This window comes from Cyprinodon tularosa, unplaced genomic scaffold (genome assembly GCF_016077235.1).
Source record: "Cyprinodon tularosa strain WSP-4 unplaced genomic scaffold, ASM1607723v1 ctg1244, whole genome shotgun sequence".
NCBI classification, from domain to species: domain Eukaryota; kingdom Metazoa; phylum Chordata; class Actinopteri; order Cyprinodontiformes; family Cyprinodontidae; genus Cyprinodon; species Cyprinodon tularosa.
This window is the reverse complement of record NW_024038053.1, coordinates 26,856-51,468: the sequence shown is the minus strand read 5'-3', so window position 1 is coordinate 51,468 and position 24,613 is coordinate 26,856. Positions and strand designations below refer to the sequence as shown.

Below are 24,613 nucleotides of genomic sequence, written 5' to 3'. Positions count from 1 at the left end.
TGTTGATCATGGTTCCTGGTTCTGGTTGTTGATCAGGGTTCCTGGTTCTGGTTGTTGATCAGGGTTACTGGTTCTGGTTGTTGATCAGGGTTCCTGGTTCTGGTTGTTGATCAGGGTTCCTGGTTCTGGTTGTTGATCAGGGTTCCTGGTTCTAGTTGTTGATCAGGGTTCCTGGTTCTGATTGTTGATCAGGGTTCCTGGTTCTGGTTGTTGATCAGGGTTCCTGGTTCTGGTTGTTGATCAGGGTTCCAGATTCTGGTTTTTGATCAGGGTTCCTGGTTCTGGTTGTTGATCAGGGTTCCTGGTTCTGGTTGTCGATCAGGGTTCCAGGTTCTGGTTTTTGATCAGGGTTCCTGGTTCTGATTGTTGATCAGGGTTCCTGGTTCTGGTTGTTGATCAGGGTTCCTGGTTCTGGTATTTGATCAGGGTAACTGGTTCTGGTTGTTGATCAGGGTTCCTGGTTCTGGTTGTCGATCAGGGTTCCAGGTTCTGGTTTTTGATCAGGGTTCCTGGTTCTGATTGTTGATCAGGGTTCCTGGTTCTGGTTGTTGATCAGGGTTCCTGGTTCTGGTATTTGATCAGGGTAACTGGTTCTGGTTGTTGATCAGGGTTCCTGGTTCTGGTTGCTGATCAGGGTTCCTGGTTCTGAGTGTTGATCAGGGTTCCTGGTTCTGGTTGTTGATCAGGGTTCCTGGTTCTGGTTGTTGATCAGGGTTCCTGGTTCTGGTTGTTGATCAGGGTTCCTGGTTCTGGTTGCTGATCAGGGTTCCTGGTTCTGGTTGTTGATCAGGGTTCCTGGTTCTGGTTGTTGATCAGGGTTCCTGGTTCTGGTTGTTGATCAAGGTTCCTGGTTCTGGTTGTTGATCAGGGTTCTTGGTTCTGGTTGTTGATCAGGGTTCCTGGTTCTGATTGTTGATCAGGGTTCCTGGTTCTGGTTGTTGATCAGGGTTCCTGGTTCTGGTGGTTGATCAGGGTTCCTGGTTCTGGTTGTTGATCAGGGTTCCTGGTTCTGGTATTTGATCAGGGTTCCTGGTTCTGATTGTTGATCAGGGTTCCTGGTTCTGGTTGTTGATCAGGGTTCCTGGTTCTGGTGGTTGATCAGGGTTCCTGGTTCTGGTTGTTGATCAGGGTTCCTGGTTCTGGTATTTGATCAGGGTTCCTGGTTCTGATGGTTGATCAGGGTTCCTGGTTCTGGTTGTTGATCAGGGTTCCTGGTTCTGGTTGTTGATCAGGGTTCCTGGTTCTGGTTGTTGATCAGGGTTCCTGGTTCTGATTGTTGATCAGGGTTCCTGGTTCTGGTATTTGATCAGGGTTCCTGGTTCTGGTTGTTGATCAGGGTTCCTGGTTCTGGTTGTTGATCAGGGTTCCTGGTTCTGGTTGTTGATCAGAGTTCCTGGTTCTGATTGTTGATCAGGGTTCCTGGTTCTGATTGTTGATCAGGGTTCCTGGTTCTGGTTGTTGATCAGGGTTCCTGGTTCTGATTGTTGATCAGGGTTCCTGGTTCTGGTGTCTCTGCTTCTCTCTTCTTCTTTCTTTCTCTTTTTAAATGTAGTTCTCTGTGTCTGTGTTCCAGGAACCATGAAGGATTTCACCGCTGATGTTTTCTTTCATTCTTCTGACACAGAAATATTTCTCCAGATGAGAATGTAAACTTCTCTGGGCTCTGATTGTTCTGCTGTAATATCTGTATTGATGGATCTGGATGTTCTGGTTTCTCTTCCTCTGTTCTGCAGAACAAATGTTGTTCTAGTTGAAATCAGTTGAGGTTGAAGTGAACTGAACTCGCTTCTGTTTTCTGGCTTTGAATCCAGAGAAGAAAACTGAAACTAACATCAACTTAGAACTGATGCTGTTTTCTTCTAGATGCTTTAGATCTAGATCAGAAAAATCTGTGTCTGCTGTTCTGTGTCTTTGGTTTCTTCAATAAAACAAGTTGATTCCAGAGAAATGTGGAAACGTTTTCTTCTCATTCTTCCAATAAATAGTGAGTTTTGTGTCTAAAGGTCAGAAAGGTTTCCTTCAGAGTGTCTCATGTGATGCTGGAGAAGATCAGATGTTTGGTTTCACCTTCATTCATCCAGAACTCTCTGCTTCCAGCTCTGCTGCAGAGAGACGACAGAAAGAAAGCATTTATTACAGGAACTGATCAGTTCACCTGGAAACACAAACAAAGATCAGTTCAATGAGGGATTTGGATCCACAGATAATCGCCTCATGATACTTATTCTGATTTAGTTCATCATTTAGGTTCAAAATGTTCAAAATCAGACTAAATATCTGATGATGCTGTTATGGTGGATGAGGGATTCACAATAGATGAGCTACTTTTTTAGGTTTTAGATTTTGAGCCTTTAGCTTCTCTATTTTGATTATTGAAGAAAAAAGAATAAATATTCCAATAAATAATCCGGGCTGACTAATATTTGATGATTCATTCTAGATGAAAATGCACAGACCCTCTTTATCTTTAGAGTAATTGTTATAATTCCAGCATTTTTCCATCTACTTCTTTAATATTTTACGATGAAAGCCCAGTTACCATCTAATCAGACCTTTTAGTAGATGGAAAAACCTCTACTGGCATTATAGCAATAAAACTCAGCAGGGAGCCATTGTTTTTTAGCTTTACTCATCATGATTCAACATTTATAGGAAGTAAGATCTAGAAAAAAATGCTGGTTATTTTACATCTTTAAGAACAAAACTAAACTTATTATTTTATTATTTTCAACCATGAAATATTAATGGTTTTAAAAACCTTATAAGGGCCAATAATGCAAATTACAGAGAACCTTTAAAACTGCCTCATAATGCCATGACAATCCAGAGCTCTATTAAAAAATATGTCAAATAAAATGTTCAAATATTCAAAGGAAATAAAACAATTTTATGACAATAAGGAAATATTTCCATCCTAACTGGATGGATAGAAATAGAGGGACTAGAAACATCCAAAAACACAGAGACACACAATGAATGCTTCACAGAGACTTATGGAGTGCTGGACATTTGTGGAGTAGAAAGAAATCCCACTTTTTGGAAGCAGTTAATATCCACCTGCTCTGATTCCTATGAATTTAGTGGTTGGCTTGAGCTGCTTTTCTAGTTTTCCTCATAATGAGAACCTCAACAGACCAATAAAGTCCCTGTGAGCTGCAGAGGATGGAGAGGAAAGCAGCATGTTGCTGGTGAAGCCCACTTTAGCCTCTCCTCTCCTTGCCAGTGTGTATTTGTATGACAGAAAGGCACTGAGGAACATTTTTCAGGTGGAACCACTATTTTAAATCTCACCATGTCTGATTTATAGGTGATTAAACAAAGAACAATAAATAAATCCTAAATAAACACTGTAAAACAGCATAAAGCCCATTAGAAACTGTGGATGAACCCTTAAGCTTTATAGATCCACATCTTGACTAGAACTCAAGCTAATCTGGACTGAATCAGTTGAAGCATGTTTGTTCCACAAAGGTTTTAGTGAACAGTGTGCAGGAGGAAATGGGATTTTGGGGGCCAAATTGTGCCAAATGTATTTTTCCGCTCATAAAAGTGAATCTGGTCAGATAAATATGCTGATTTCCATTATTGGAGACCTTCTGCATGAGGCAAAGCCTTTGCTCCTCAGATTTAGCCGTTGGTTCATTGAAATTTACCAATAAAATCACCAAACTGAATAGAAAATAAGAATAACAGAGCAGCTTATGGAACGCATAGCGGTTACATCACCTGAAATGGTCGCACAATGACCTCTGACCCCTCCTTGGAAAGGTCTGAGCCTCTAGTTTCCAATGATGGCGGCCATTAGGGGGCGGGGCTAAAAATGAATACCTGCTGTTGCATTACTCCCACAGAGTCAAACGTCTCAGGTGGAATTTTAAATCTCATTTTATTTGTTTACACAGCTATAAAACATCAATTATTGATGAAAACATTATTTTGAAACATGTTTTAGAAATCTTAAAGCCCCAATTGAAAGGCGTGTGGATGAAACACCATGTGACTGTGTTTGGGCCATTTCTATAAATAGATAAACATGAGCAGAGGTCCTGAAAAGTCAGCTGAATGGGAAAAACAAGATCCAAGCCATCAACACATATGCCCTCCCAATCATCAGATACCCCGCTGGTATAATAAACTGGCCAAAGGAGGAGATAGAGGCTACTGACATCAAGACCAGAAAGCTCCTCACAATGCATGGAGGGTTCCACCCCAAATCCAGCACTCTGAGACTGTACACCAAGCGTAGCGAGGGAGGCCGAGGGCTAGGGAGTGTCAACACTGTCCAGGATGAAACAACTAAGATCCAGGAGTACATCAGGAAGATGGCCCCCAAAGACAAATGGCTTGGTGAGTACCTCAGGCAGGAGAAAACTGAAAGTGAGGACAAGAAAGAGGAAGGAGAACCATCATGGAGGGACAAGCCGCTGCACGGCGTCTACCATAGACAAATTATTTCATCCCATATTGCCCAGAATTGGCAAGCTCTGCCACTGTTCTGGTCATTGTGGTCGTTCAGAATGTCCCGATAGTCAGACCAGTTTCAACCAGTGTTCCAGCGGCACGCTTACAATATAATGCAATGCAGACGTGCACAGCGCCCCCTACCGAACAAGATGGGTAGCCCGGTCAGAAAGGACCTGAGGACGAGCGGCTGCTGACGTCACTCTGCTGACCCCGCCCCTCAGAATGCTTTTTCATTTTCCAGTTATGGACAGTACTTTGCAGGCAGACCATGAAAACGAAAAAGCAATGGCCGCTGTGTTTTCTCTTTGATTATGGCATAAAATGAGCAGTCTAAAGAAGAAAATGAAAATAGGATGATTGATTACTAATTTCATTTATCAGTCAAACAATGCAATCACATTATTTAAATTTCTAGAAATGCTTTTTCATTTTCAAATTTTACATTTCAAATTGAATTTTGGTATGAATTTGCTGGGGTACATTTTGAAAAATAAAGCTCAAATGTCTTTATTTTTAATCAAGTAAAAGGATGAGCGGTGTTGAAGAAGAAAATGAAAATGCAACTGGATGACTGATTGATAATTTAATTTATGAGTCAAACAATGCAGCCACATTTTTAAAATGAAAAAGCGTTTCTGGAAATGCTTTTTCATTTGAAATATGGTAACGATTTGCTTCCATAGTTGCGGGATGTACTTTTCTAGGGGGCTCCGCTCCGCTGCGCTGCTCTAATTTAGCAGAAGAAGAAGAGGAACCCGGAAGTGGCGGCGGATGAAGTTCAGCCGATGGAGCGGTTGTTGTGAGCTGGGAGGAAAATGTCCGGATTCAGCGCTGAACTCCTGGATTACCTGGAAGGAAGAATCACCTTCGAAGAGTTTGACAGGCGGAGAGATGAGCGGAACCCGGAGGTGAACCGGACCGAACCGCGGCTTTAGGTCCACATGGCTTCACTTGAACCGGGGAGCCATGAAATACTGAAAGAAGGAAATCAATCCGCTAGTTTTAATTCATTCTAGCAGCAGTCAGTCTCTGGATAAAGCGACAGTTTAGTGGAAGTTAGCAGCTGGACGTCAGTAACACACACATCAGGGCGCCATCTTGGGGAGGTCAGCAGCTCAGTGTGAGGAGCATTACGACTAATATTACGACTTTATTCTCTTAATATTACTTTAATATTACTACATTACATTACTATATTATTAATATTTCAACTTTATTCACGTAATGACTTCATTCTCATAATATAACGACTTTTTTCTTGTAATTTTAAGGTTGTATTCTTGTAATATTAGGACTTTATTCTTAAAATAAAAAAAAATTACTCTAGCCTGGCCCTAATACTCCGTTGTAAAATATGTGTATAATTATAAATACAGATAAAATTGTGTATCTCTTTATAACTGTTCTGTAAAATGCTGTAAAAATATCCACAGCCTAATTATTTATTCTTCAAATGCACAGTATTGTAAAAACAGTTTACAGTGCAGCATTTAGTTTATTCTTTATATTTATTTATATTAGTGAAGTTCTAGAGCTCTGATGTCAACAGTCTGTTGATTTAAACTAAAGTCCGCTGCAGTGCTGAGGCATCCTTCTACTGTCCTGCTTAAAGCAGCAGGTCGACCTCCCCAAGATGGCGCCCGTCCTTCCTGCGTAACTCCAGCCAATGCGGGCTGTACTCTCAGATATGACTGTGATGATAACAGGAACATTTCCCACCAGGACCTGTGAGGAATTTCCTAGCTTCTTGTTTCCTTTCAAAGTGCTACGGTACCAGTAGCTGCTGTTATCGCCATGGTAACGCGTGTTTATCACAAGGAGCAGGTTGTTTGATCTCAGCGGACCAGAGTCACAGACAGTAACTGATAGGAAAGAGGAAAGCTTGGTGGAAGGAGGAGGTTTGCTGCCTAAGGTGTCCCTGTCCGTCCATCTGTCCCTGACCTTCCTGTCTCTCTGTGTCTCAGCAGGAGTCAGAAGATCCTGCAGAGGAAGAAAACCAACCTTCCACCTCGGCTCAGACCACGGCAGCCATAGGTGAGGCGACCGCATCGCCGACGTTCCCCGAAGCTGAAGTCGGCTTCTGTTAACTTTTCCTACCCTCAGCTTCCTTAATCTACTCTAACTGAAGAACCACGACGCCTAGAAACGTCTAATCTGGATTAGATTATTCTACACCACCTGTAGAAGTGGGTGGGGGACGCTCTAAGGGCGGATAGTCTACGTAGGGGGCCCACCAGTGATGGGGACCCTAAGAAGTCGTGGGCCCCTAAGCCACTGCTGTTACTGCTTACCGATATTTACGCCGTTGCCCAAAGCGACGATCCCGTGATATTTCCCCGAGAGGCGGGAAAAAACCCGCACTAAAAACGCTCTGAACACAGACGGCTGCAGCCAGTTACTGTTGGCTGAAGGGAATCAGCGGAAATGGAGCAAAAATGCAGAAATTATAAAAGTGGGAATAAATAACCAATATGCAGCTGTGGACATTTTTCCAGTAATGGATGTTTGAAAACAGCAGCAACATCAGGGATGTGCAGAATGACAGCAGCAGGTTATTTAACTGACTAAGGTAGAAACTGGTTGAGGTTGTTGGGAACAGTGGTGGTTCTAGAGTCTTCCAGCTGCTGGGAGGAAGGATCTGTGACAACGCTCCCTGGTGCATTTAAGGTGCAGCAGTCTGTCACTGAAGGAGCTGTCCAGTTCAGCACCAGCTGAACCAGCATTGGGCCATTATCCTACAGAGACGTTAATTTAGTGAGGATCCTAATTAGTGCTGTAATTAATGAGGATTGCACGTGATCCAAATGAGCCAATGAGCTGTCAGTCTGGGTTGCTGCTGCTGCTACTTTTAGACACAGCAGGCAAACCTGTGGCAAGCCGGGCGATGGGAAAGAAGGAGAAGACCATGAGAAAAAGAGAGCAGAGAAAGTGTGGACTGCTGGAACATACAGAAGAGGATTAGGGCAACTAAAAAAAAAAAAAAAAACATTTATTACATAGATTTTTACATTTTATTTCAGTATATGAGAAATTCTTAATAAAAATACTTTATTAAGGAACCTTTGACCTTCTGACGTTTTTTTCTCTGAGAATTCTGTCTAAATTCTGACAGCTAACAAACATGTTAGCATCCAGCCGTAGCCATGTCTGTTTTAGAGACTAGCTCTCTTGTTTTAATCACCTTCTGTTCTTCCATTAATCAATCAGAATCAGCAGGGATCCTCAGGGACGAAAAAACTCGCCTAATTCCATCATTTTCCACCAATGTGTTCCTGTTCCTCCCAAATAACTGAAGCTGAGAGCTCCACATCTCTGCCTTCATGGTGCCCATCTACATTAAGATCCACAATTCTGAGATTAAAGCCAGAATTCTGAGATTAAAGTCGGAATTCTGAGATTAAAGCCGGAATTCTGAGATTAAAGCCGGAATTCTGAGATTAAAGTCGGAATTCTGAGATTAAAGTCAGAATTCTCAGATTAAAGGTGGAATTCTGTGAAATAAAAGTCGGAATTTTGAGATTAAAGTCGGAATTCTAAGAATAAAGTCAGAATTCTGTGAAATAAAAGTCAGAATTCTGAGATTAAAATCAGAATTCTGTGAAATAAAAGTCAGAATTCTGAGATTAAAGTCAGAATTCTGTGAAATAAAAGTCAGAATTCTGAGATCAAAGTCGGAATTCTAAGAATAAAGTCAGAATTCTGTGAAATAAAAGTCGGAATTCTGAGATTAAAGTCGGAATTCTAAGAATAAAGACAGAATTCTGTGAAATAAAAGTCAGAATTCTGAGATCAAAGTCGGAATTCTAAGAATAAAGTCAGAATTCTGAGATTAAAGTCGGAATTCTAAGAATAAAGTCAGAATTCTGAGATTAAAGTCATAATTCTGTGAAATAAAAGTCGGAATTCTGAGATTAAAGTCGGAATTCTAAGAATAAAGTCAGAATTCTGTGACATAAAAGTCGGAATTCTGAGATTAAAGTCGGAATTCTATGAATAAAGACAGAATTCTGTGAAATAAAAGTCAGAATTCTGAGATCAAAGTCATAATTCTGTGAAATAAAAGTCGGAATTCTGAGATTAAAGTCGGAATTCTAAGAATAAAGTCAGAATTCTGTGAAATAAAAGTCAGAATTCTGTGAAATAAAAGGCAGAATTCTGAGATTAAAGTCAGAATTCTGTGAAATAAAAGGCAGAATTCTGAGATTAAAGTCAGAATTCTGTGAAATAAAAGGCAGAATTCTGAGATTAAAGTCAGAATTCTAAGACTAAAGTCAGAATTCTGTGAAATAAAAGGCAGAATTCTGAGATTAAAGTCATAATTCTGTGAAATAAAAGTCGGAATTCTGAGATTAAAGTCGGAATTCTAAGACTAAAGTCAGAATTCTGTGAAATAAAAGGCAGAATTCTGAGATTAAAGTCAGAATTCTGTGAAATAAAAGGCAGAATTCTGAGATTAAAGTCAGAATTCTAAGACTAAAGTCAGAATTCTGTGAAATAAAAGGCAGAATTCTGAGATTAAAGTCATAATTCTGTGAAATAAAAGTCGGAATTCTGAGATTAAAGTCAGAATTCTAAGACTAAAGTCAGAATTCTGTGAAATAAAAGGCAGAATTCTGAGATTAAAGTCATAATTCTGTGAAATAAAAGTCGGAATTCTGAGATTAAAGTCGGAATTCTAAGAATAAAGTCAGAATTCTGTGAAATAAAAGGCAGAATTCTGAGATTGAAGTCAGAATTCTTAGAATAAAGTCAGAATTCTGTGAAATAAAAGGCAGAATTCTGAGATTGAAGTCAGAATTCTTAGAATAAAGTCAGAATTCTGTGAAATAAAAGGCAGAATTCTAAGAAAAAAAGTCAGAAGGTCAAAGGTTCCTTAATAAAGAAGTTTGACGAAATTAAACCTGGTGAAACTATAACTTTTCAACTTGAGGAGTTCTGGATAGAGCATATTGATGGACCAAAACATTTTTTTTATCTTAAATGAAAAACCTGTTTTTTTTTACATTTTTGATCTAATTCCTGCTCTGAGTTTGTCGCTCTATCTGGTAAAGGCATCTATTAGAGTCAATGTACTGCAGTTAACGATTAATCAATCACGAAATTATTTCAATAATCGATTAATCCGATTGTTGCAGTGCTAATATTAATATAATATTAGTATTGATATGTTGAAGAATTGCGTATTTGTGTAAAACAGTTACGAAAGAATTAATACCAAACCTTGAAAATCAGGATCTGAACTAAGTCGGTCCTCTAGAGCCGCTGTCCTTCATTAGCGTCTAAATTATCGGAAGGTCTTTAAGGATTCGGGCTCGTTAAATTCATTTCCTGTCTCACTGGATGGAGGTTTAACAGAAACCTGGCTGAGGCCTCTTTTCTGTGACCTTTGAGCTCTTTTTTAACGAGTCGTCTATCCTCAGAGGACGGGGTCAGCCCGGTGGTCCAGCAGGCCTTCGCTTCCATCCTGGGGGAGGCAGCAGCAGCGCCTTCCTCTGATGAAGAGGAGGACAGCTTGAGCTACGTGGACGACGAAGGCGATCAGGATTACAGAGTGGAGGAGGAAGCGGCGGCGAAGGAGACGACCAAGGGGAGGAAAAGGAGGCCGAAGCGAGGAGGGAAAAGGAGCTTGTTGAGCAGCCTGGATGAAGAGGAGGAAGATATGACGGTGGGAGACGTCTTCAAGCTGGAGCAGGAGCTCAACCGAGAAAACAGGAAGTCCATGAAGGTGAGGAAGAGAACAGAGGTCACCCCGCCCCCTTTTGGGTGCCGTAGTTACTTCTTCCAACTGCGCTTCTGTCCAGGGTCGTCGTCATGGCAGCAAGCTGCCTCAGGCGCTCAGGGGCCTGATGGGAGAGGCCAACATCCGCTACGCCCGAGGGGAGAAGGAGGACGCCATCCTGATGTGCATGGAGATCATCAGACAGTGTGGGTAGCTGGACTTCACCTCAACAATCCATCTCTCAGATGATCCAGACTGACCTTCTGTCTCCAGCTCCTCTGGCCTACGAGCCGTTTTCCACTTTGGCCATGATCTATGAGGACAACGGAGACGTGGACAAGGCGCTGCAGTTTGGGCTGATTGCGGCCCACCTCAACCCGTCAGACCACGAGGAGTGGATCCGGCTGGCCGAAATGTCTCTGGAGCAGGACAACATCCGACAGGCCGTCATCTGCTACAGCAAAGGTAAGCCGTCTCCGTCCGATGCTTCGCAGAATGCCTGTTTTCCCACCGTCCGGGAGTTGGTGGTAGAGTTCTAGGTGGTTCTGACCGCACCGGACGTTCCACCTCTGGTCTGTTTGAAGAGGTGTCCATGTCCAGACGGCAGATCGATGGAAGTTTAACAGAAACCTGGATTCATTTTCCTGTAGACTAAGCTTCAGGCACTCGGGATTAATGACTAAAGCTTCTAGCTTGTAGCCATTTAAACTTTCCTAGTGATGCTGGAGCATAGGGTCGCAACTAATGCTTCGCAAATTGATTAACCTGAATATGATATTTCGGTAATGATTAATAATTGGACAGCCAAAGGTTTCCTTAAGGAAGACTTTTGCAAAATAAAACCAGGTGAAACTCAAACTTTTCCACTTAAGGAGTTCTGGATAGAGCAGACTGACACATGAAAATGATTTCTTAATTATCCTAAATGCAAAGTATTTATATATGTGTGAGTGTGTGTGTGTATATATATATATATATAGATTTTTTTTGTTTTTGTTTGTTTTTTTTTGACCAATTTTGTATAATTGCTGCTCTAACTTGGTCGCTCTGTCACATAAAGGCATGTTTTAAAGTGTCTACACTCCAGTTAAAGATTAATAGATCGCTAAATTAGTCGACGGTTATTACAGTAATAGATTAATCCGGTTAATACTTTCAGCCCTAGTGGAGGGTTAGAAGCTTTCCTGCTCGTCAGACACTGGATGACCCAACTTACATCTTTCCTTACACCTAGTTTCCACTGAGAGGTGTGGTCCGGGTTTCTCCGCCTATAGGTGGCTCTATTAGGCCAGTATCTCCATCCTAACCGAACCGTTATTCTTTGGAGCGGCCTCAGAGACAGGAACATTAACGGTGCGTTCTGGTTTGGTTCTACGGCTCCGTTTGACAATGGAAACTCAAAACGTTGAAGTGGACTGAACCACTCGGTGGAAACTAGACTTTCTGGGTGTTTAATGCAAGACTGTCACCATCCTCAACTCCTCTGTCCCCGCAGCCATCAAGTACGACCCCACCAATGTGCGCTATCTGTGGGAGCGCTCCAGCCTCCACATGCGTCTGGGGGAGCACAAGCAGTGCATGGACGGTTACCGCAGGATCCTGTCTCTGCTGGCTCACGAGGACGGAGAGCACTTCATGCAGCTGTCCAAGGACATGGCTAAGTACGGACATGTTGGTGCGCGCGCCGCGGCTCAGAGAGCCAGCGCCTCATGTTCTGGTCTTTCAGGAGTTACTATGAGAGCAACGACCTGCCGTCGGCGCTCAGCGTGGTGGAAGAAGCTCTGACCCGACACCCCGGCTTGGTCACCGACGACTTCGTCAACATGGCCGCCGAGCTCTACATCTGCAGTCGGCAGTTCAAGGAGGCCCTGCAGGTCCGTATCCGTGAGTCCGGTTCTGTTCTGCTTTCAGAGGAAGGAGGCTCTGTCCTCAGGATGGGTCTGTGTCTCTGTTTGTCCAGGTTCTGGTGAAATTTACAGACATCTTGTTGATTCGGGCCGAGTCCTCGCCAGAAGGCGCCGCTCAGAGAGAGCCGGGGACCGAGGGGCAACAGGAAGAGGAGGAACCAAAGTCCAGCCGGGACTCCGAGGACAGTGGTGAGTTCCACTCAGGTCTCCAAAAAATAAACCGCAACGGGTCCAAGTTTCATTCTGACTGGTGTTGGAGATTTCTAGTTCTGGTAGAGATTCTGGAGCCTCGGCCCGCTCCAACAACCCTGGATTGATCTCATCTCTAGGCGCCGCTTAGCTTGTTTCAGAACCAGACCCGGATCTCCAGAACATCAGGTTCCTGTTACCCTGTTCTCAGCTTCAGTTCTGATCCATTAATTAATGGATCAGAACCTCTTATGGCTTTTTTTATCCTATTTGTATCATTTGGGTTTGTAGAACTTCATGTCTCTGTCTGAAGCATCATTGTAGCTCCTTCTTTCTTCCAGCAGGTGGCGCCACCACTGCTCACTCCTGGGTTTTCAGCCACCTCTGGATCCCATTTCCTGTTTCCCGCAGAAAGCATCCGATAGATACAGTGGAAGTTCAACTTGGAAAGACATAGAACCGTCAGATCAGACGGGCTAACGTTAGCCCTGGCCACCGCAGATGGGCTAACGTTAGCCCTGGCCACCGCAGACGGGCTAACGTTAGCCCTGGCCGCCGCAGACGGGCTGACGTTAGCCCTGGCCGCCGCAGACGGGCTGACGTTAGCCCTGGCCGCCGCAGACGGGCTGACGTTAGCCCTGGCCGCCGCAGACGGGCTGACGTTAGCCCTGGCCGCCGCAGACGGGCTGACGTTAGCCCTGGCCGCCGCAGACGGGCTGACGTTAGCCCTGGCCGCCGCAGACGGGCTGACGTTAGCCCTGGCCGCCACAGACGGGCTGACGTTAGCCCTGGCCGCCGCAGACGGGCTGACGTTAGCCCTGGCCGCCGCAGACGGGCTGACGTCAGCCCTGGCCGCTGAGACGGGCTGACGTTAGCCCTGGCCGCCGCAGACGGGCTAACATTAGCCATGGCTTCGGGGCTCCGCTGTTTGCCACGGTCCTCTCAACATAAGAAGCTTTTATTTTATTATTTTAATTACGTATTAAATCAGTAAATGTTTCATATAGTGAAGTTTAAAGTAGAATGTTCTCACCTCAAATGATGTTAAAACGTACTTTTATTGAACAACAAAAACAGAAAAGAGTCTCCATTAACACAGAAAGAAGTCGCTAGATTTTGGGCTAGGTGTTTTTCTGAAATAAATGTTGTAGATTTGACTACATAGGCGCTACGTTGGCAACATTGGTCCAGTGGAGCCTGCTAACACCAGCTGCTGTAACATCTCTGGTTCTATAAAGACAGACAGACACCGTCCTCTGTGGGTCTGTTTATTATAGAGCGGTCCTAATGGACCTGTACGGTTTTCCTCCTCTGACCGCCTTTGGGTTCAGCTGCATTAACACCAGAGGAAGCGACCTGGTTTGGGTGAAGTCACTTCTTTGCTTGTTCTCCTCCAGGAGAGATTGTGGACGTCCAGGTCCCAGACAGCGTCCCTGTGGACCTGAGGGCAAAGCTGATCGTCTGCCTCATCCACCTGGGAGCCTTCAGACCTCCTGAGGTGAGGACAAGCTGTCCTCCTCCGTCCAAAAGATCCAGAAGATCCTGCCGGCTAAGCCCAGGCTGTTCTTCTTCTTAGGGCCTGGTGTCGACTCTGGTGGAGCAGAGTCCCGAGGAGGTGGGGGACCTGTACCTGGACGTAGCTGAGGCCTACCTGGAGCAGGGCAGGTACACCTCGGCGCTGCCGCTGCTGTCAGCCCTCGTCCTCTCCGAAAAGTACGACCTGGCCGTGGTGTGGCTGCGGCACGCAGGTAGGGACGCGCCGGCTGACACCCCCTGCAAGACATTATTCTCATAGCGTTACGACTTTATTCTCGTAATGCTACGACTTTATTCTCGTAATGCTATGACTATTCTTATAAATTTATGACTTTAATCTCGTAACGTTACAACTTTATTCTCGTAATGCTAAGACTTTATTCTCGTAATGCTACGACTTTATTCTCGTAATGCTAAGACTTTATTCTCGTAACGCTACGACTTTATTCTCATAATGCTACTACTTTATTCTCGTAACAGTTTCTATCATAATCTGTTGTCATGTCTCCTGGTTATCTGATACATTTGTTACAAAGTGTTTGATCTCTTTTCAGGGAAAAGAACCGGAAAGATAGAGCATCATACACACAGTCTATCTTTAACAAACTCTTTAAATAACATTTCATAACTTTTATTAAAAAACCATGCGGAAACACCATTTGTCACAGAATGGGCCTCCAGGCTCTCCTCGCAGGAAGTGGCCCTGATTAACAATTAAAAAGGCATTTTCTACATCTCCATTCTGCCACATCATCACATCGTACACGTTAGCAGATGATTAGCCATCCATGGCTCCAGCGTTATTAAAATATTACAATTCGTTCTTAGCTGAAGGACGCCGCTCTCATTCCATTTCCACATCTTTGCCAGGTAAAGAATGAAGATTATAACTGTATATCCAGACAGAGGATTAGATTAGATTAGATTAAATCTTCAGTTCTGACGCGCAACAGGCAGCCAACACCAGGGTGTGATAAACTCACACATCTGCAATGATAATTATCCTAACAATACTCGTAATGTTTATGACTTTATCGTCAAAATGTTCCGACTTTATTCTCCTAACCTTGCAGCTTTATTTTCGTAATGTTTATGACTTGTTCAGAGTGTCTGAAGGCCCTGGGCCGCCTGGAGGAGGCGGCGGACAGCTACAGCAAGGTGGTGGAGATGGCGCCGCTGCACCTGGAGGCCCGGCTGTCTCTGGCCACGCTGCAGCAGCAGCTGGGGCGGATGGACCGCGCTCTGAAGGCGCTGGAGCCCATGTATGACAGCGACACGCTGGCGCAGGACTCGTCCGCTGCCCAGAAGGTCCGTCCCTCTCAAACTTGGCTCCGCCTTTCCCGTCCCCTCGGCCATTCTGACCCCTGTCGCCATCGCAGGAGCTGAAGCTGCTGCTGCACCGGTCCACGCTGCTGAAGACGCAGGGCCAGATGGAGGACTACCTGGACGCCATGATCACCATGATCTCCATGCTGCTGAAGGTAGATCCCCATCCACGCCACCTACCTCCCCCCATGGCGTCCGCAGCATCCTGACCCTGTTTGTTTTACAGGTCGCCATGCAGCGAGCCAAGGTGTGCGTCCGCTCCGTGACGCTGGAAGGAAGGAGCCACCTGAGGCTGGTGAAGGTTCAGGACTTGCAGCTGGAGATCGCCGACCACGAGAGCGCCTACCTGGACAACATGTGTAGGTAGAAGTGGACCGTAGGGACATCCAAACGCCTCCACAGCGTAAACTAGACCCCTCTGATTTGGCTCACATCCCATCATGCTTTCATACCTCAGAGGGACCAGAAAAATGATCCGTTCAGATTCTACAGGATGTATTCTAGTTCTACACTGCAAAAACATCTAGAAACAAGTCGTCATTTCTTAAATGAAGTATATTTAGGGCTAATTTATGTCGTTAAATAAGATGGTCCTCCAATAGAAGTGTTTGTTGGTCAAACTACTCTGCAAAAATGAGTACAATGTCTTAAATTAGGTATATTTGGCCTTTATTTGAGCAACTAAATAAGATTATATGCCAGTAGAATATTTTTACTCTTAAAATAAAATGATTAGATAATATATACTTGAAATAAGACAATGCAATTGTTTTTCTTTTTTTTCTTATTCTAAAGGTGTTTAAATGTCTTGTTCCATTGGCAAAGTGTCTCACCTCCTCAGTTCAAGAAAAAATTACTTATTTAGATTAACATTTTTCGCAGCGTTCTTATCTGTGGGCTAAAAATGTTCGTCTGAGATTCACTGTTTTATTGAAGAGAAGAAGAAGCAGGTGTTAATTCGCAAACGACAGGAATTATAGCGTGCGACAGAGTATTAGGGCCAGCCTAGAGATTTATTTATTTGTTTTTTATTTCCAGAATAAAGTCGAAACATTACAAGAATAATGTCTCGTAATGTTACAACCTTATTACATTTGATCACTGCTGCATTTTATGGAATGGAAATGTTTAATTCCTCTCTCCAAAGCTCTACTAAACAAAATTTTGTATACACTCGCTATACAAAATGACAATTCAAGTTAATCTCATAATGTTACTTTACTCTCGTAATGTTACGCCTTTATTTTTGTAACATTACGACTTCATTCTCATAATGTTACAACTTTATTCTCGTAGCGTTATGACTTTATTCGCGTCATTTTATGATTTTATTCTCGTAACATTACCACTTTATTCACGTAATTGTATTAATTTATTCTCTCAATGTTACGACTTTATTCTCGTAATGTTACGACTTTATTTTTGTAACATTACGACTTCATTCTCATAATGTTACAACTTTATTCTCGTGTTGTTATGACTATTTGCGTAATTTTATGACTTTATTCTCGTAGCGTTACGACTTTATTCACGTCATTTTATGATTTTATTCTCGTAACATTGCCACTTTATTCATGTAATTTTATTAATTTATTTTCGCAATGTTACGACTTTATTCTCGTAATGTTACGACTTTATTCTCGTAATGTTACAACTTTATTCTCGTATTGTTATGACTATGTGCGTAATTTTATGACTTTATTCTCGTAGCGTTACGACTTTATTCGCGTCATTTTATGATTTTATTCTCGTAACATTGCCACTTTATTCACGTAATTTTATTAATTTATTCTCGCAATGTTACGACTTTATTCTCGTAATGTTACGACTTTATTTTTGTAACATTACGACTTCATTCTCATAATGTTACAACTTTATTCTGGTAATGTTACGACTATTTGCGTAATTTTATGACTATTCACATAGCGTTACGACTTTATTCGCATAATTTTATGATTTTATTCTCGTAGCGTTACGACTTTATTCGCGTAATTTTATGAATTTATTTGCGCAATGTTACGACTTTATTCTCGTAATGTTACAACTTTATGCTCTTAACGTTACAACTTTATTCTCGTATATGTATGACTTATTTCTTATAAATTTCCAACTTAATTTTTGTAATGTCACGACTTTATTTGTAATTTTATTACTTTAAAATGTTAAGACTTTATTCTCATATCATGACTTTATTATCGAAATAAAAAAAATATTCAACATATTCTTATTTATTGCTTAATTAAGGATAAATACACGTAATTTAAGACATTTGTTTTCATTTTTGCAGTGTAGTTTGACCAACAAACACCTTTAGACCGCGGAAATAAAAATAATCTGCTGTTATTAGCTTATAGAGGACACATTAGATGTTTTATAAGGTAAAACAGAATCTATATGTTTGAAAATGTGCTAATGCTGCAAAAACGTAACGAATTGGGCTATTTGGCGTTAAATTGAGCAGGTAAATAAGGTGATGAATAGTTTTTTGGGACAGAAATTCAGTTTGTTCCGTATCTTAGTTGTGCTTTAGTTTATAGGACACCATCGTCGGATGTTGAATTAAACCCTGATGAGGAGACTATGGGAACCAGCAGGTTCCAGAGTCTTTCTGACGTTCCAGAATGTTGGATTAAACCCTGATGAGGAGACTATGGGAACCAGCAGGTTCCAGAGTCTTTCTGACGTTCCAGAACGTTCCTCTGTGTGTTTGCAGGTAAAACCAACTTTCTCTCCAAGGAGGACTGGTGGCAGCTGCTGCTCAGCTGCCTGCTGGGGCTGTGCGAGCTGCGGCGCTACGGGGAGACGGACCTCCTGGTGGAGTCGGCCATGGAGTTCTACTCCTTCTACGACAGCAAGCCCAGGAGGAAGGAGCTGGAGTTCTTCGGCCTCTCCGCCACCATCCTCAACCAGGACTTCTTCAAGGCGTACAACTACATGAGGTCCGGATGGGGGGGGGTCAAAGCAGAGTCTGCTGGTGACCTTTGACCTTTATGGTTTTTATAGCTCTCTGTTTATTTTTTCTCCAACAGGTTGATGCTGGTAGAAAACCTTAATTTTCCTCAGTTCTGGAACATTTTCCACCAGGTATCTCTACTGAGCTGTGTGTCCTGCAGCGGGTCGCCCCGTGGTTCTGACCCGGCTGTCTTTTTAACTCTCTCCAGCTGACGTTGTCCTCCGAGCACCAGCGCCACCATCGCTACTGTCTGCGGCTGCTGCTCAAGCACCCGGACAACCCGGCTCTGTGCGTTCTGTGTGGACACAACGCCGCCGTTTGTGGGAGCTTCAAGCACGCGCTAGGTAACACGCAGCAGAACCGCACACTGGAACAACACAGTGGAACAAAAACACTGGAACCAGACACTGGAACCACGCCGTGGAACCAGACGCTGGAACCACGCCGTGGAACCAGACCCTGGAACCACGCCGTGGAACCAGACGCTGGAACCACGCCGTGGAACCAGACACTGGAACCAGACACTGGAACCACGCCGTGGAACCAGACACTGGAACCACGCCGTGGAACCAGACACTGGAACCAGACACTGGAACCACGCCGTGGAACCAGACACTGGAACCAGACACTGGAACCACGCCGTGGAACCAGACACTGGAACCACGCCGTGGAACCAGACACTGGAACCAGACGCTGGAACCAGACACTGGAACCAGACACTGGAACCACGCCGTGGAACCAGACACTGGAACCACGCCGTGGAACCAGACACTGGAACCACGCCGTGGAACCAGACACTGGAACCAGACACTGGAACCACGCCGTGGAACCAGACACTGGAACCAGACACTGGAACCACGCCGTGGAACCAGACACTGGAACCACGCCGTGGAACCAGACGCTGGAACCAGACGCTGGAACCAGACACTGGAACCACGCCATGGAACCAGACGCTGGAACCACGCCGTGGAACCAGACACTGGAACCACGCCGTGGAACCAGACACTGGAACCAGACACTGGAACCACGCCGTGGAACCAGACACTGGAACCAGACACTGGAACCACGCCGTGGAACCAGACGCTGGAACCACGCCGTGGAACCAGACGCTGGAACCAGACACTGGAACCACGCCGTGGAACCAGACACTGGAACCAGACGCTGGAACCACGCCGTGGAACCAGACACTGGAACCACGCCGTGGAACCAGACACTGGAACCAGACACTGGAACCACGCCGTGGAACCAGACGCTGGAACCACGCCGTGGAACCAGACGCTGGAACCAGACGCTGGAACCAGACACTGGAACCACGCCGTGGAACCAGACGCTGGAACCACGCCGTGGAACCAGACACTGGAACCAGACACTGGAACCAGACACTGGAACCACGCCGTGGAACCAGACGCTGGAACCAGACGCTGGAACCAGACACTGGAACCACGCCGTGGAACCAGACACTGGAACCACGCCGTGGAACCAGACGCTGGAACCACGCCGTGGAACCAGACACTGGAACCAGACACTGGAACCACGCCGTGGAACCAGACGCTGGAACCAGACGCTGGAACCAGACACTGGAACCACGCCGTGGAACCAGACACTGGAACCACGCCGTGGAACCAGACGCTGGAACCAGACACTGGAACCACGCCGTGGAACCAGACACTGGAACCAGACGCTGGAACCACGCCGTGGAACCAGACACTGGAACCAGACACTGGAACCACGCCGTGGAACCAGACACTGGAACCAGACACTGGAACCACGCCGTGGAACCAGACACTGGAACCACGCCGTGGAACCAGACGCTGGAACCACGCCGTGGAACCAGACGCTGGAACCAGACGCTGGAACCAGACACTGGAACCACGCCGTGGAACCAGACGCTGGAACCACGCCGTGGAACCAGACACTGGAACCAGACACTGGAACCAAACACTGGAACCACGCCGTGGAACCAGACACTGGAACCACGCCGTGGAACCAGACGCTGGAACCAGACACTGGAACCACGCCGTGGAACCAGACACTGGAACCAGACACTGGAACCACGCCGTGGAACCAGACACTAGAACCACGCCGTGGAACCAGACGCTGGAACCACGCCGTGGAACCAGACGTTGGAACCAGACACTGGAACCAGACACTGGAACCACGCCGTGGAACCAGACGCTGGAACCAGACACTGGAACCAGACACTGGAACCACGCCGTGGAACCAGACACTGGAACCACGCCGTGGAACCAGACGCTGGAACCACGCCGTGGAACCAGACGCTGGAACCAGACACTGGAACCACGCCGTGGAACCAGACGCTGGAACCACGCCATGGAACCAGACGCTGGAACCACGCCGTGGAACCAGACGCTGGAACCACGCCGTGGAACCAGACACTGGAACCACGCCGTGGAACCAGACGTTGGAACCAGACACTGGAACGACGCCGTGGAACCAGACGCTGGAACCACGCCGTGGAACCAGACGCTGGAACCACGCCGTGGAACCAGACGCTGGAACCACGCCGTGGAACCAGACGTTGGAACCAGACACTGGAACCAGACACTGGAACCACGCCGTGGAACCAGACGCTGGAACCAGACACTGGAACCACGCCGTGGAACCAGACACTGGAACCACGCCGTGGAACCAGACGCTGGAACCACGCCGTGGAACCAGACGCTGGAACCAGACACTGGAACCACGCCGTGGAACCAGACGCTGGAACCACGCCATGGAACCAGACGCTGGAACCACGCCGTGGAACCAGACGCTGGAACCACGCCGTGGAACCAGACGCTGGAACCACGCCGTGGAACCAGACGCTGGAACCACGCCGTGGAACCAGACGCTGGAACCACGCCGTGGAACCAGACGCTGGAACCACGCCGTGGAACCAGACGCTGGAACCACGCCGTGGAACCAGACGCTGGAACCACTCCGTGGAACCAGACGCTGGAACCCCGCCGTGGAACCAGACGCTGGAACCATGCCGTGGAACCAGACGCTGGAACCACGCCGTGGAACCAGACGCTGGAACCAGACACTGGAACAAGACACTGGAACCACGCCGTGGAACCAGACGCTGGAACCACGCCGTGGAACCAGACACTGGAACCAGACACTGGAACCACGCCGTGGAACCAGACACTGGAACCAGACACTGGAACCACGCCGTGGAACCAGACGCTGGAACCACGCCGTGGAACCAGACGCTGTAACCACACCGTGGAACCAGACGCTGGAACCACGCCGTGGAACCAGACGCTGGAACCACGCCGTGGAACCAGACGCTGGAACCACGCCGTGGAACCAGACGCTGGAACCACTCCGTGGAACCGGACGCTGGAACCCCGCCGTGGAACCGGATGCTGGAACCCCGCCGTGGAACCGGACGCTGGAACCCCGCCGTGGAACCGGACGCTGGAACCACGCCGTGGAACCGGACGCTGGAACCACGCCGTGGAACCGGACGCTGGAACCACGCCGTGGAACCGGACGCTGGAACCACGCCGTGGAACCGGACGCTGGAACCACGCCGTGGAACCAGACGCTGGAACCAGACGCTGGAACCACGCCGTGGAACCAGACGTTGGAACCAGACACTGGAACCAGACACTGGAACCACGCCGTGGAACCAGACGCTGGAACCAGACGGTTGAACGTCAGACTGTAAATCTTGGATCATTTCTCAATCAGAAGTCAAAGGTCAGCCAGATTAGCTGCAGTGATGGAAGATCTGAATCCATCAGAGGGTGAGGACTGTAGCGGCGGCCATGATGAAAGGAAGAGGAAGCTGGATGCTTCCTTTAGCATAGGGAGCTCAGCGTGGCCCCTAGGAGCCGCCATGTTACCGCAGTGACCAGCGGTGTTTACCTGGTAGCTGCAGAAGCCGTCCTCTGAAGGCTGTTGGTTTGATGTGTTTCAGGCCAGTATGTCCAGGCCCTGAAGAACCAGCCTGAAAACCCCCTGCACAGCCTCTACGTGGGCCTCACCTTCTTCCACATGGCGTCCCAGAAGTACGTGGCCCGGCGCCACGCTCTCATCCTGCAGGGCTTCTCCTTCCTGTGGCGCTACGTGGAGCTGCGCGGGGAGTGTCAGGAGAGCATGTTCAACCTGGGCCGGGCCCTGCACCAGATGGGCCTGGCCCACCTGGCCATCCATTACTACCAGAAGGCGCTTTCCCTGCCTGCGTGGAAGCTGGATGTAGGCCAACTGCTCAGAGACCGACTTCAGGCTTCTTCCTCTCCGCTGATTTTCTTTCTGTTTTTATCCAGGGCATTGCGGACGATCAGGTGGATCTGAGGAGGGAGATTGCTTTCAACCTGTCGCTGATCTACCAGAACAGCGGGAACCTGGAGATGGCGCGGCAGATCCTCAGAGCTCACTGCACCGTGTGACGGCCGGCTCCACCCACCCATGCTCTGAATCAGAGAAAAGGCTCAGCCTCTCTGTGTCCAAAGCGGAGGCCCCTGGGGGCCATTTCTGGCCCCTTAGCAGAATGGACGACCTGTATAGATGTGAATTAGTTTGTAAATAATCCAGTGACTTGTTTGGAACTGGACTCTGATGTTTTGATGTATTAAAGTTTTGATCGTTTATAAAAATCGACTGAGTTGCTTTTTTTTCTTACAATCTTTCTGAAATAGTTTTAACTTTCATTTATTTGTAGGATAAAACCTGTTTTATTCCTTTCTTGTCTTTTGAAAGGGGGCGGGTATGTAGAATACCACAGTATTAGGGCCAGGCTACAGAGTTTTTATCCTTAAAGTCGTGAAATTATCAGAATTAAGTCATCAAACATCAATCAGTTTCAGAAAGAAAGCTTGGAGCTCCGCCCAGCAGATGACGGCCGACCAGCTCCACCAATCAGCAACCAGAGTCCACTTTGACATCCTGCCCAGTTTGATGTTGCTGCTAAAAGATTTCCTGATTGGTCAAACCGATGCTATAGTAGAACTTCACTTGATGCTCCACATTCCTCATTTTAGGGAAGAAAGGGATTCTGGGAAGAGTTGTTATAAAATACAACTTTATTTCCATAATGTTACGACTTTATTCTTGTAATTTAATGACTATTCTCGTAATCTTACGACTTTATTCTCATAATTTTATGACTATTCTCGTAATCTTACGACTTTATTCTCATAATTTTATGACTATTCTCGTAATGTTACGACTTTATTCTCGTAATCTTATGACTATTCTCGTAATGTTATGACTTTATTCTCGTAATTTTATGACTATTCTCGTAATGTTACGACTTTATACTCATAATCTTATGACTATTCTCGTAATGTTACGACTTTATTCTTGTAATTTTATAACTATTCTTGTAATGTTACGTCTTCATTCTCGTAATCTTATGACTATTCTCGTAATGTTACGACTTTATACTCGTAATCTTATGACTATTCTCGTAATGTTACGACTTTATTCTTGTAATTTTATAACTATTCTTGTAATGTTACGTCTTCATTCTCGTAATCTTATGACTATTCTCGTAATGTTACGACTTTATTCTCATAATTTTATGACTATTCTCGTAATGTTACGACTTTATTCTTGTAATTGTATGACTATTCTCGTGATGTTACGACTTTATTCTCGTAATTTTAAGACTTTATTCCCATAATGCTACGACTTTATTCTCGTAATGTTACGACTTTATTCTCGTGATGTTACGACTTAATTCTCGTAATCTTATGACTATTCTCGTAATGTTATGACTTTATTCTCGTAATTTTATTCTTGTAATTATACTAATTTATTCTTGTAATTTTACGACGTTATTCTCATAATTATGACTTTATTTTCATAATGTTACGACTTTATTCTTGTCATCTTATGACTATTCTCGTAATGTTACGACTTTATTCTCGTAATTTTATGACTATTCTCGTAATGTTACGACTTTATACTCGTAATCTTATGACTATTCTCGTAATGTTACGACTTTATTCTTGTAATTTAATGACTATTCTCGTAATCTTACGACTTTATTCTCATAATTTTATGACTATTCTCGTAATCTTACGACTTTATTCTCATAATTTTATGACTATTCTCGTAATGTTACGACTTTATTCTCGTAATCTTATGACTATTCCCGTAATGTTACGACTTTATTCTCATAATTTTATGACTATTCTCGTAATGTTATGACTTTATTCTCGTAATCTTATGACTATTCTCGTAATGTTACGACTTTATACTCGTAATCTTATGACTATTCTCGTAATGTTACGACTTTATTCTTGTAATTTTATAACTATTCTTGTAATGTTACGTCTTCATTCTCGTAATCTTATGACTATTCTCGTAATGTTACGACTTTATTCTCATAATTTTATGACTATTCTCGTAATGTTACGACTTTATTCTTGTAATTGTATGACTATTCTCGTGATGTTACGACTTTATTCTCGTAATTTTAAGACTTTATTCCCATAATGCTACGACTTTATTCTCGTAATGTTACGACTTTATTCTCGTGATGTTACGACTTAATTCTCGTAA

At 45.1% G+C, this 24,613-nt stretch overlaps 1 protein-coding gene across 3 annotated transcripts; it reads left to right on the top strand.

Annotated features, from left to right (window-relative positions):
* Positions 1–5,207: 5,207 nt before the first annotated feature.
* gtf3c3 (general transcription factor IIIC, polypeptide 3) lies at positions 5,208–22,702 on the top strand. 3 transcript variants are annotated; one of them, XM_038276446.1, is made up of 18 exons: positions 5,208–5,372; positions 6,432–6,498; positions 9,885–10,189; positions 10,266–10,389; positions 10,457–10,648; positions 11,679–11,844; positions 11,910–12,057; positions 12,144–12,279; positions 13,677–13,777; positions 13,856–14,027; positions 14,921–15,123; positions 15,195–15,296; positions 15,368–15,500; positions 17,855–18,080; positions 18,171–18,225; positions 18,303–18,438; positions 22,023–22,300; positions 22,372–22,631. In XM_038276446.1, exons 1-18 carry the CDS (start codon positions 5,280–5,282, stop codon positions 22,492–22,494), a joined length of 2,760 nt encoding a protein of 919 aa, XP_038132374.1. In that variant the 5' UTR covers positions 5,208–5,279; the 3' UTR covers positions 22,495–22,631. The 3 variants fall into 3 exon arrangements, with proteins under 3 accessions (XP_038132374.1, XP_038132373.1, XP_038132375.1); XM_038276445.1 differs by having other exon boundaries at positions 6,429–6,498; XM_038276447.1 differs by lacking the exon at positions 22,023–22,300 and having other exon boundaries at positions 6,429–6,498; positions 22,372–22,702.
* Positions 22,703–24,613: the final 1,911 nt, after the last annotated feature.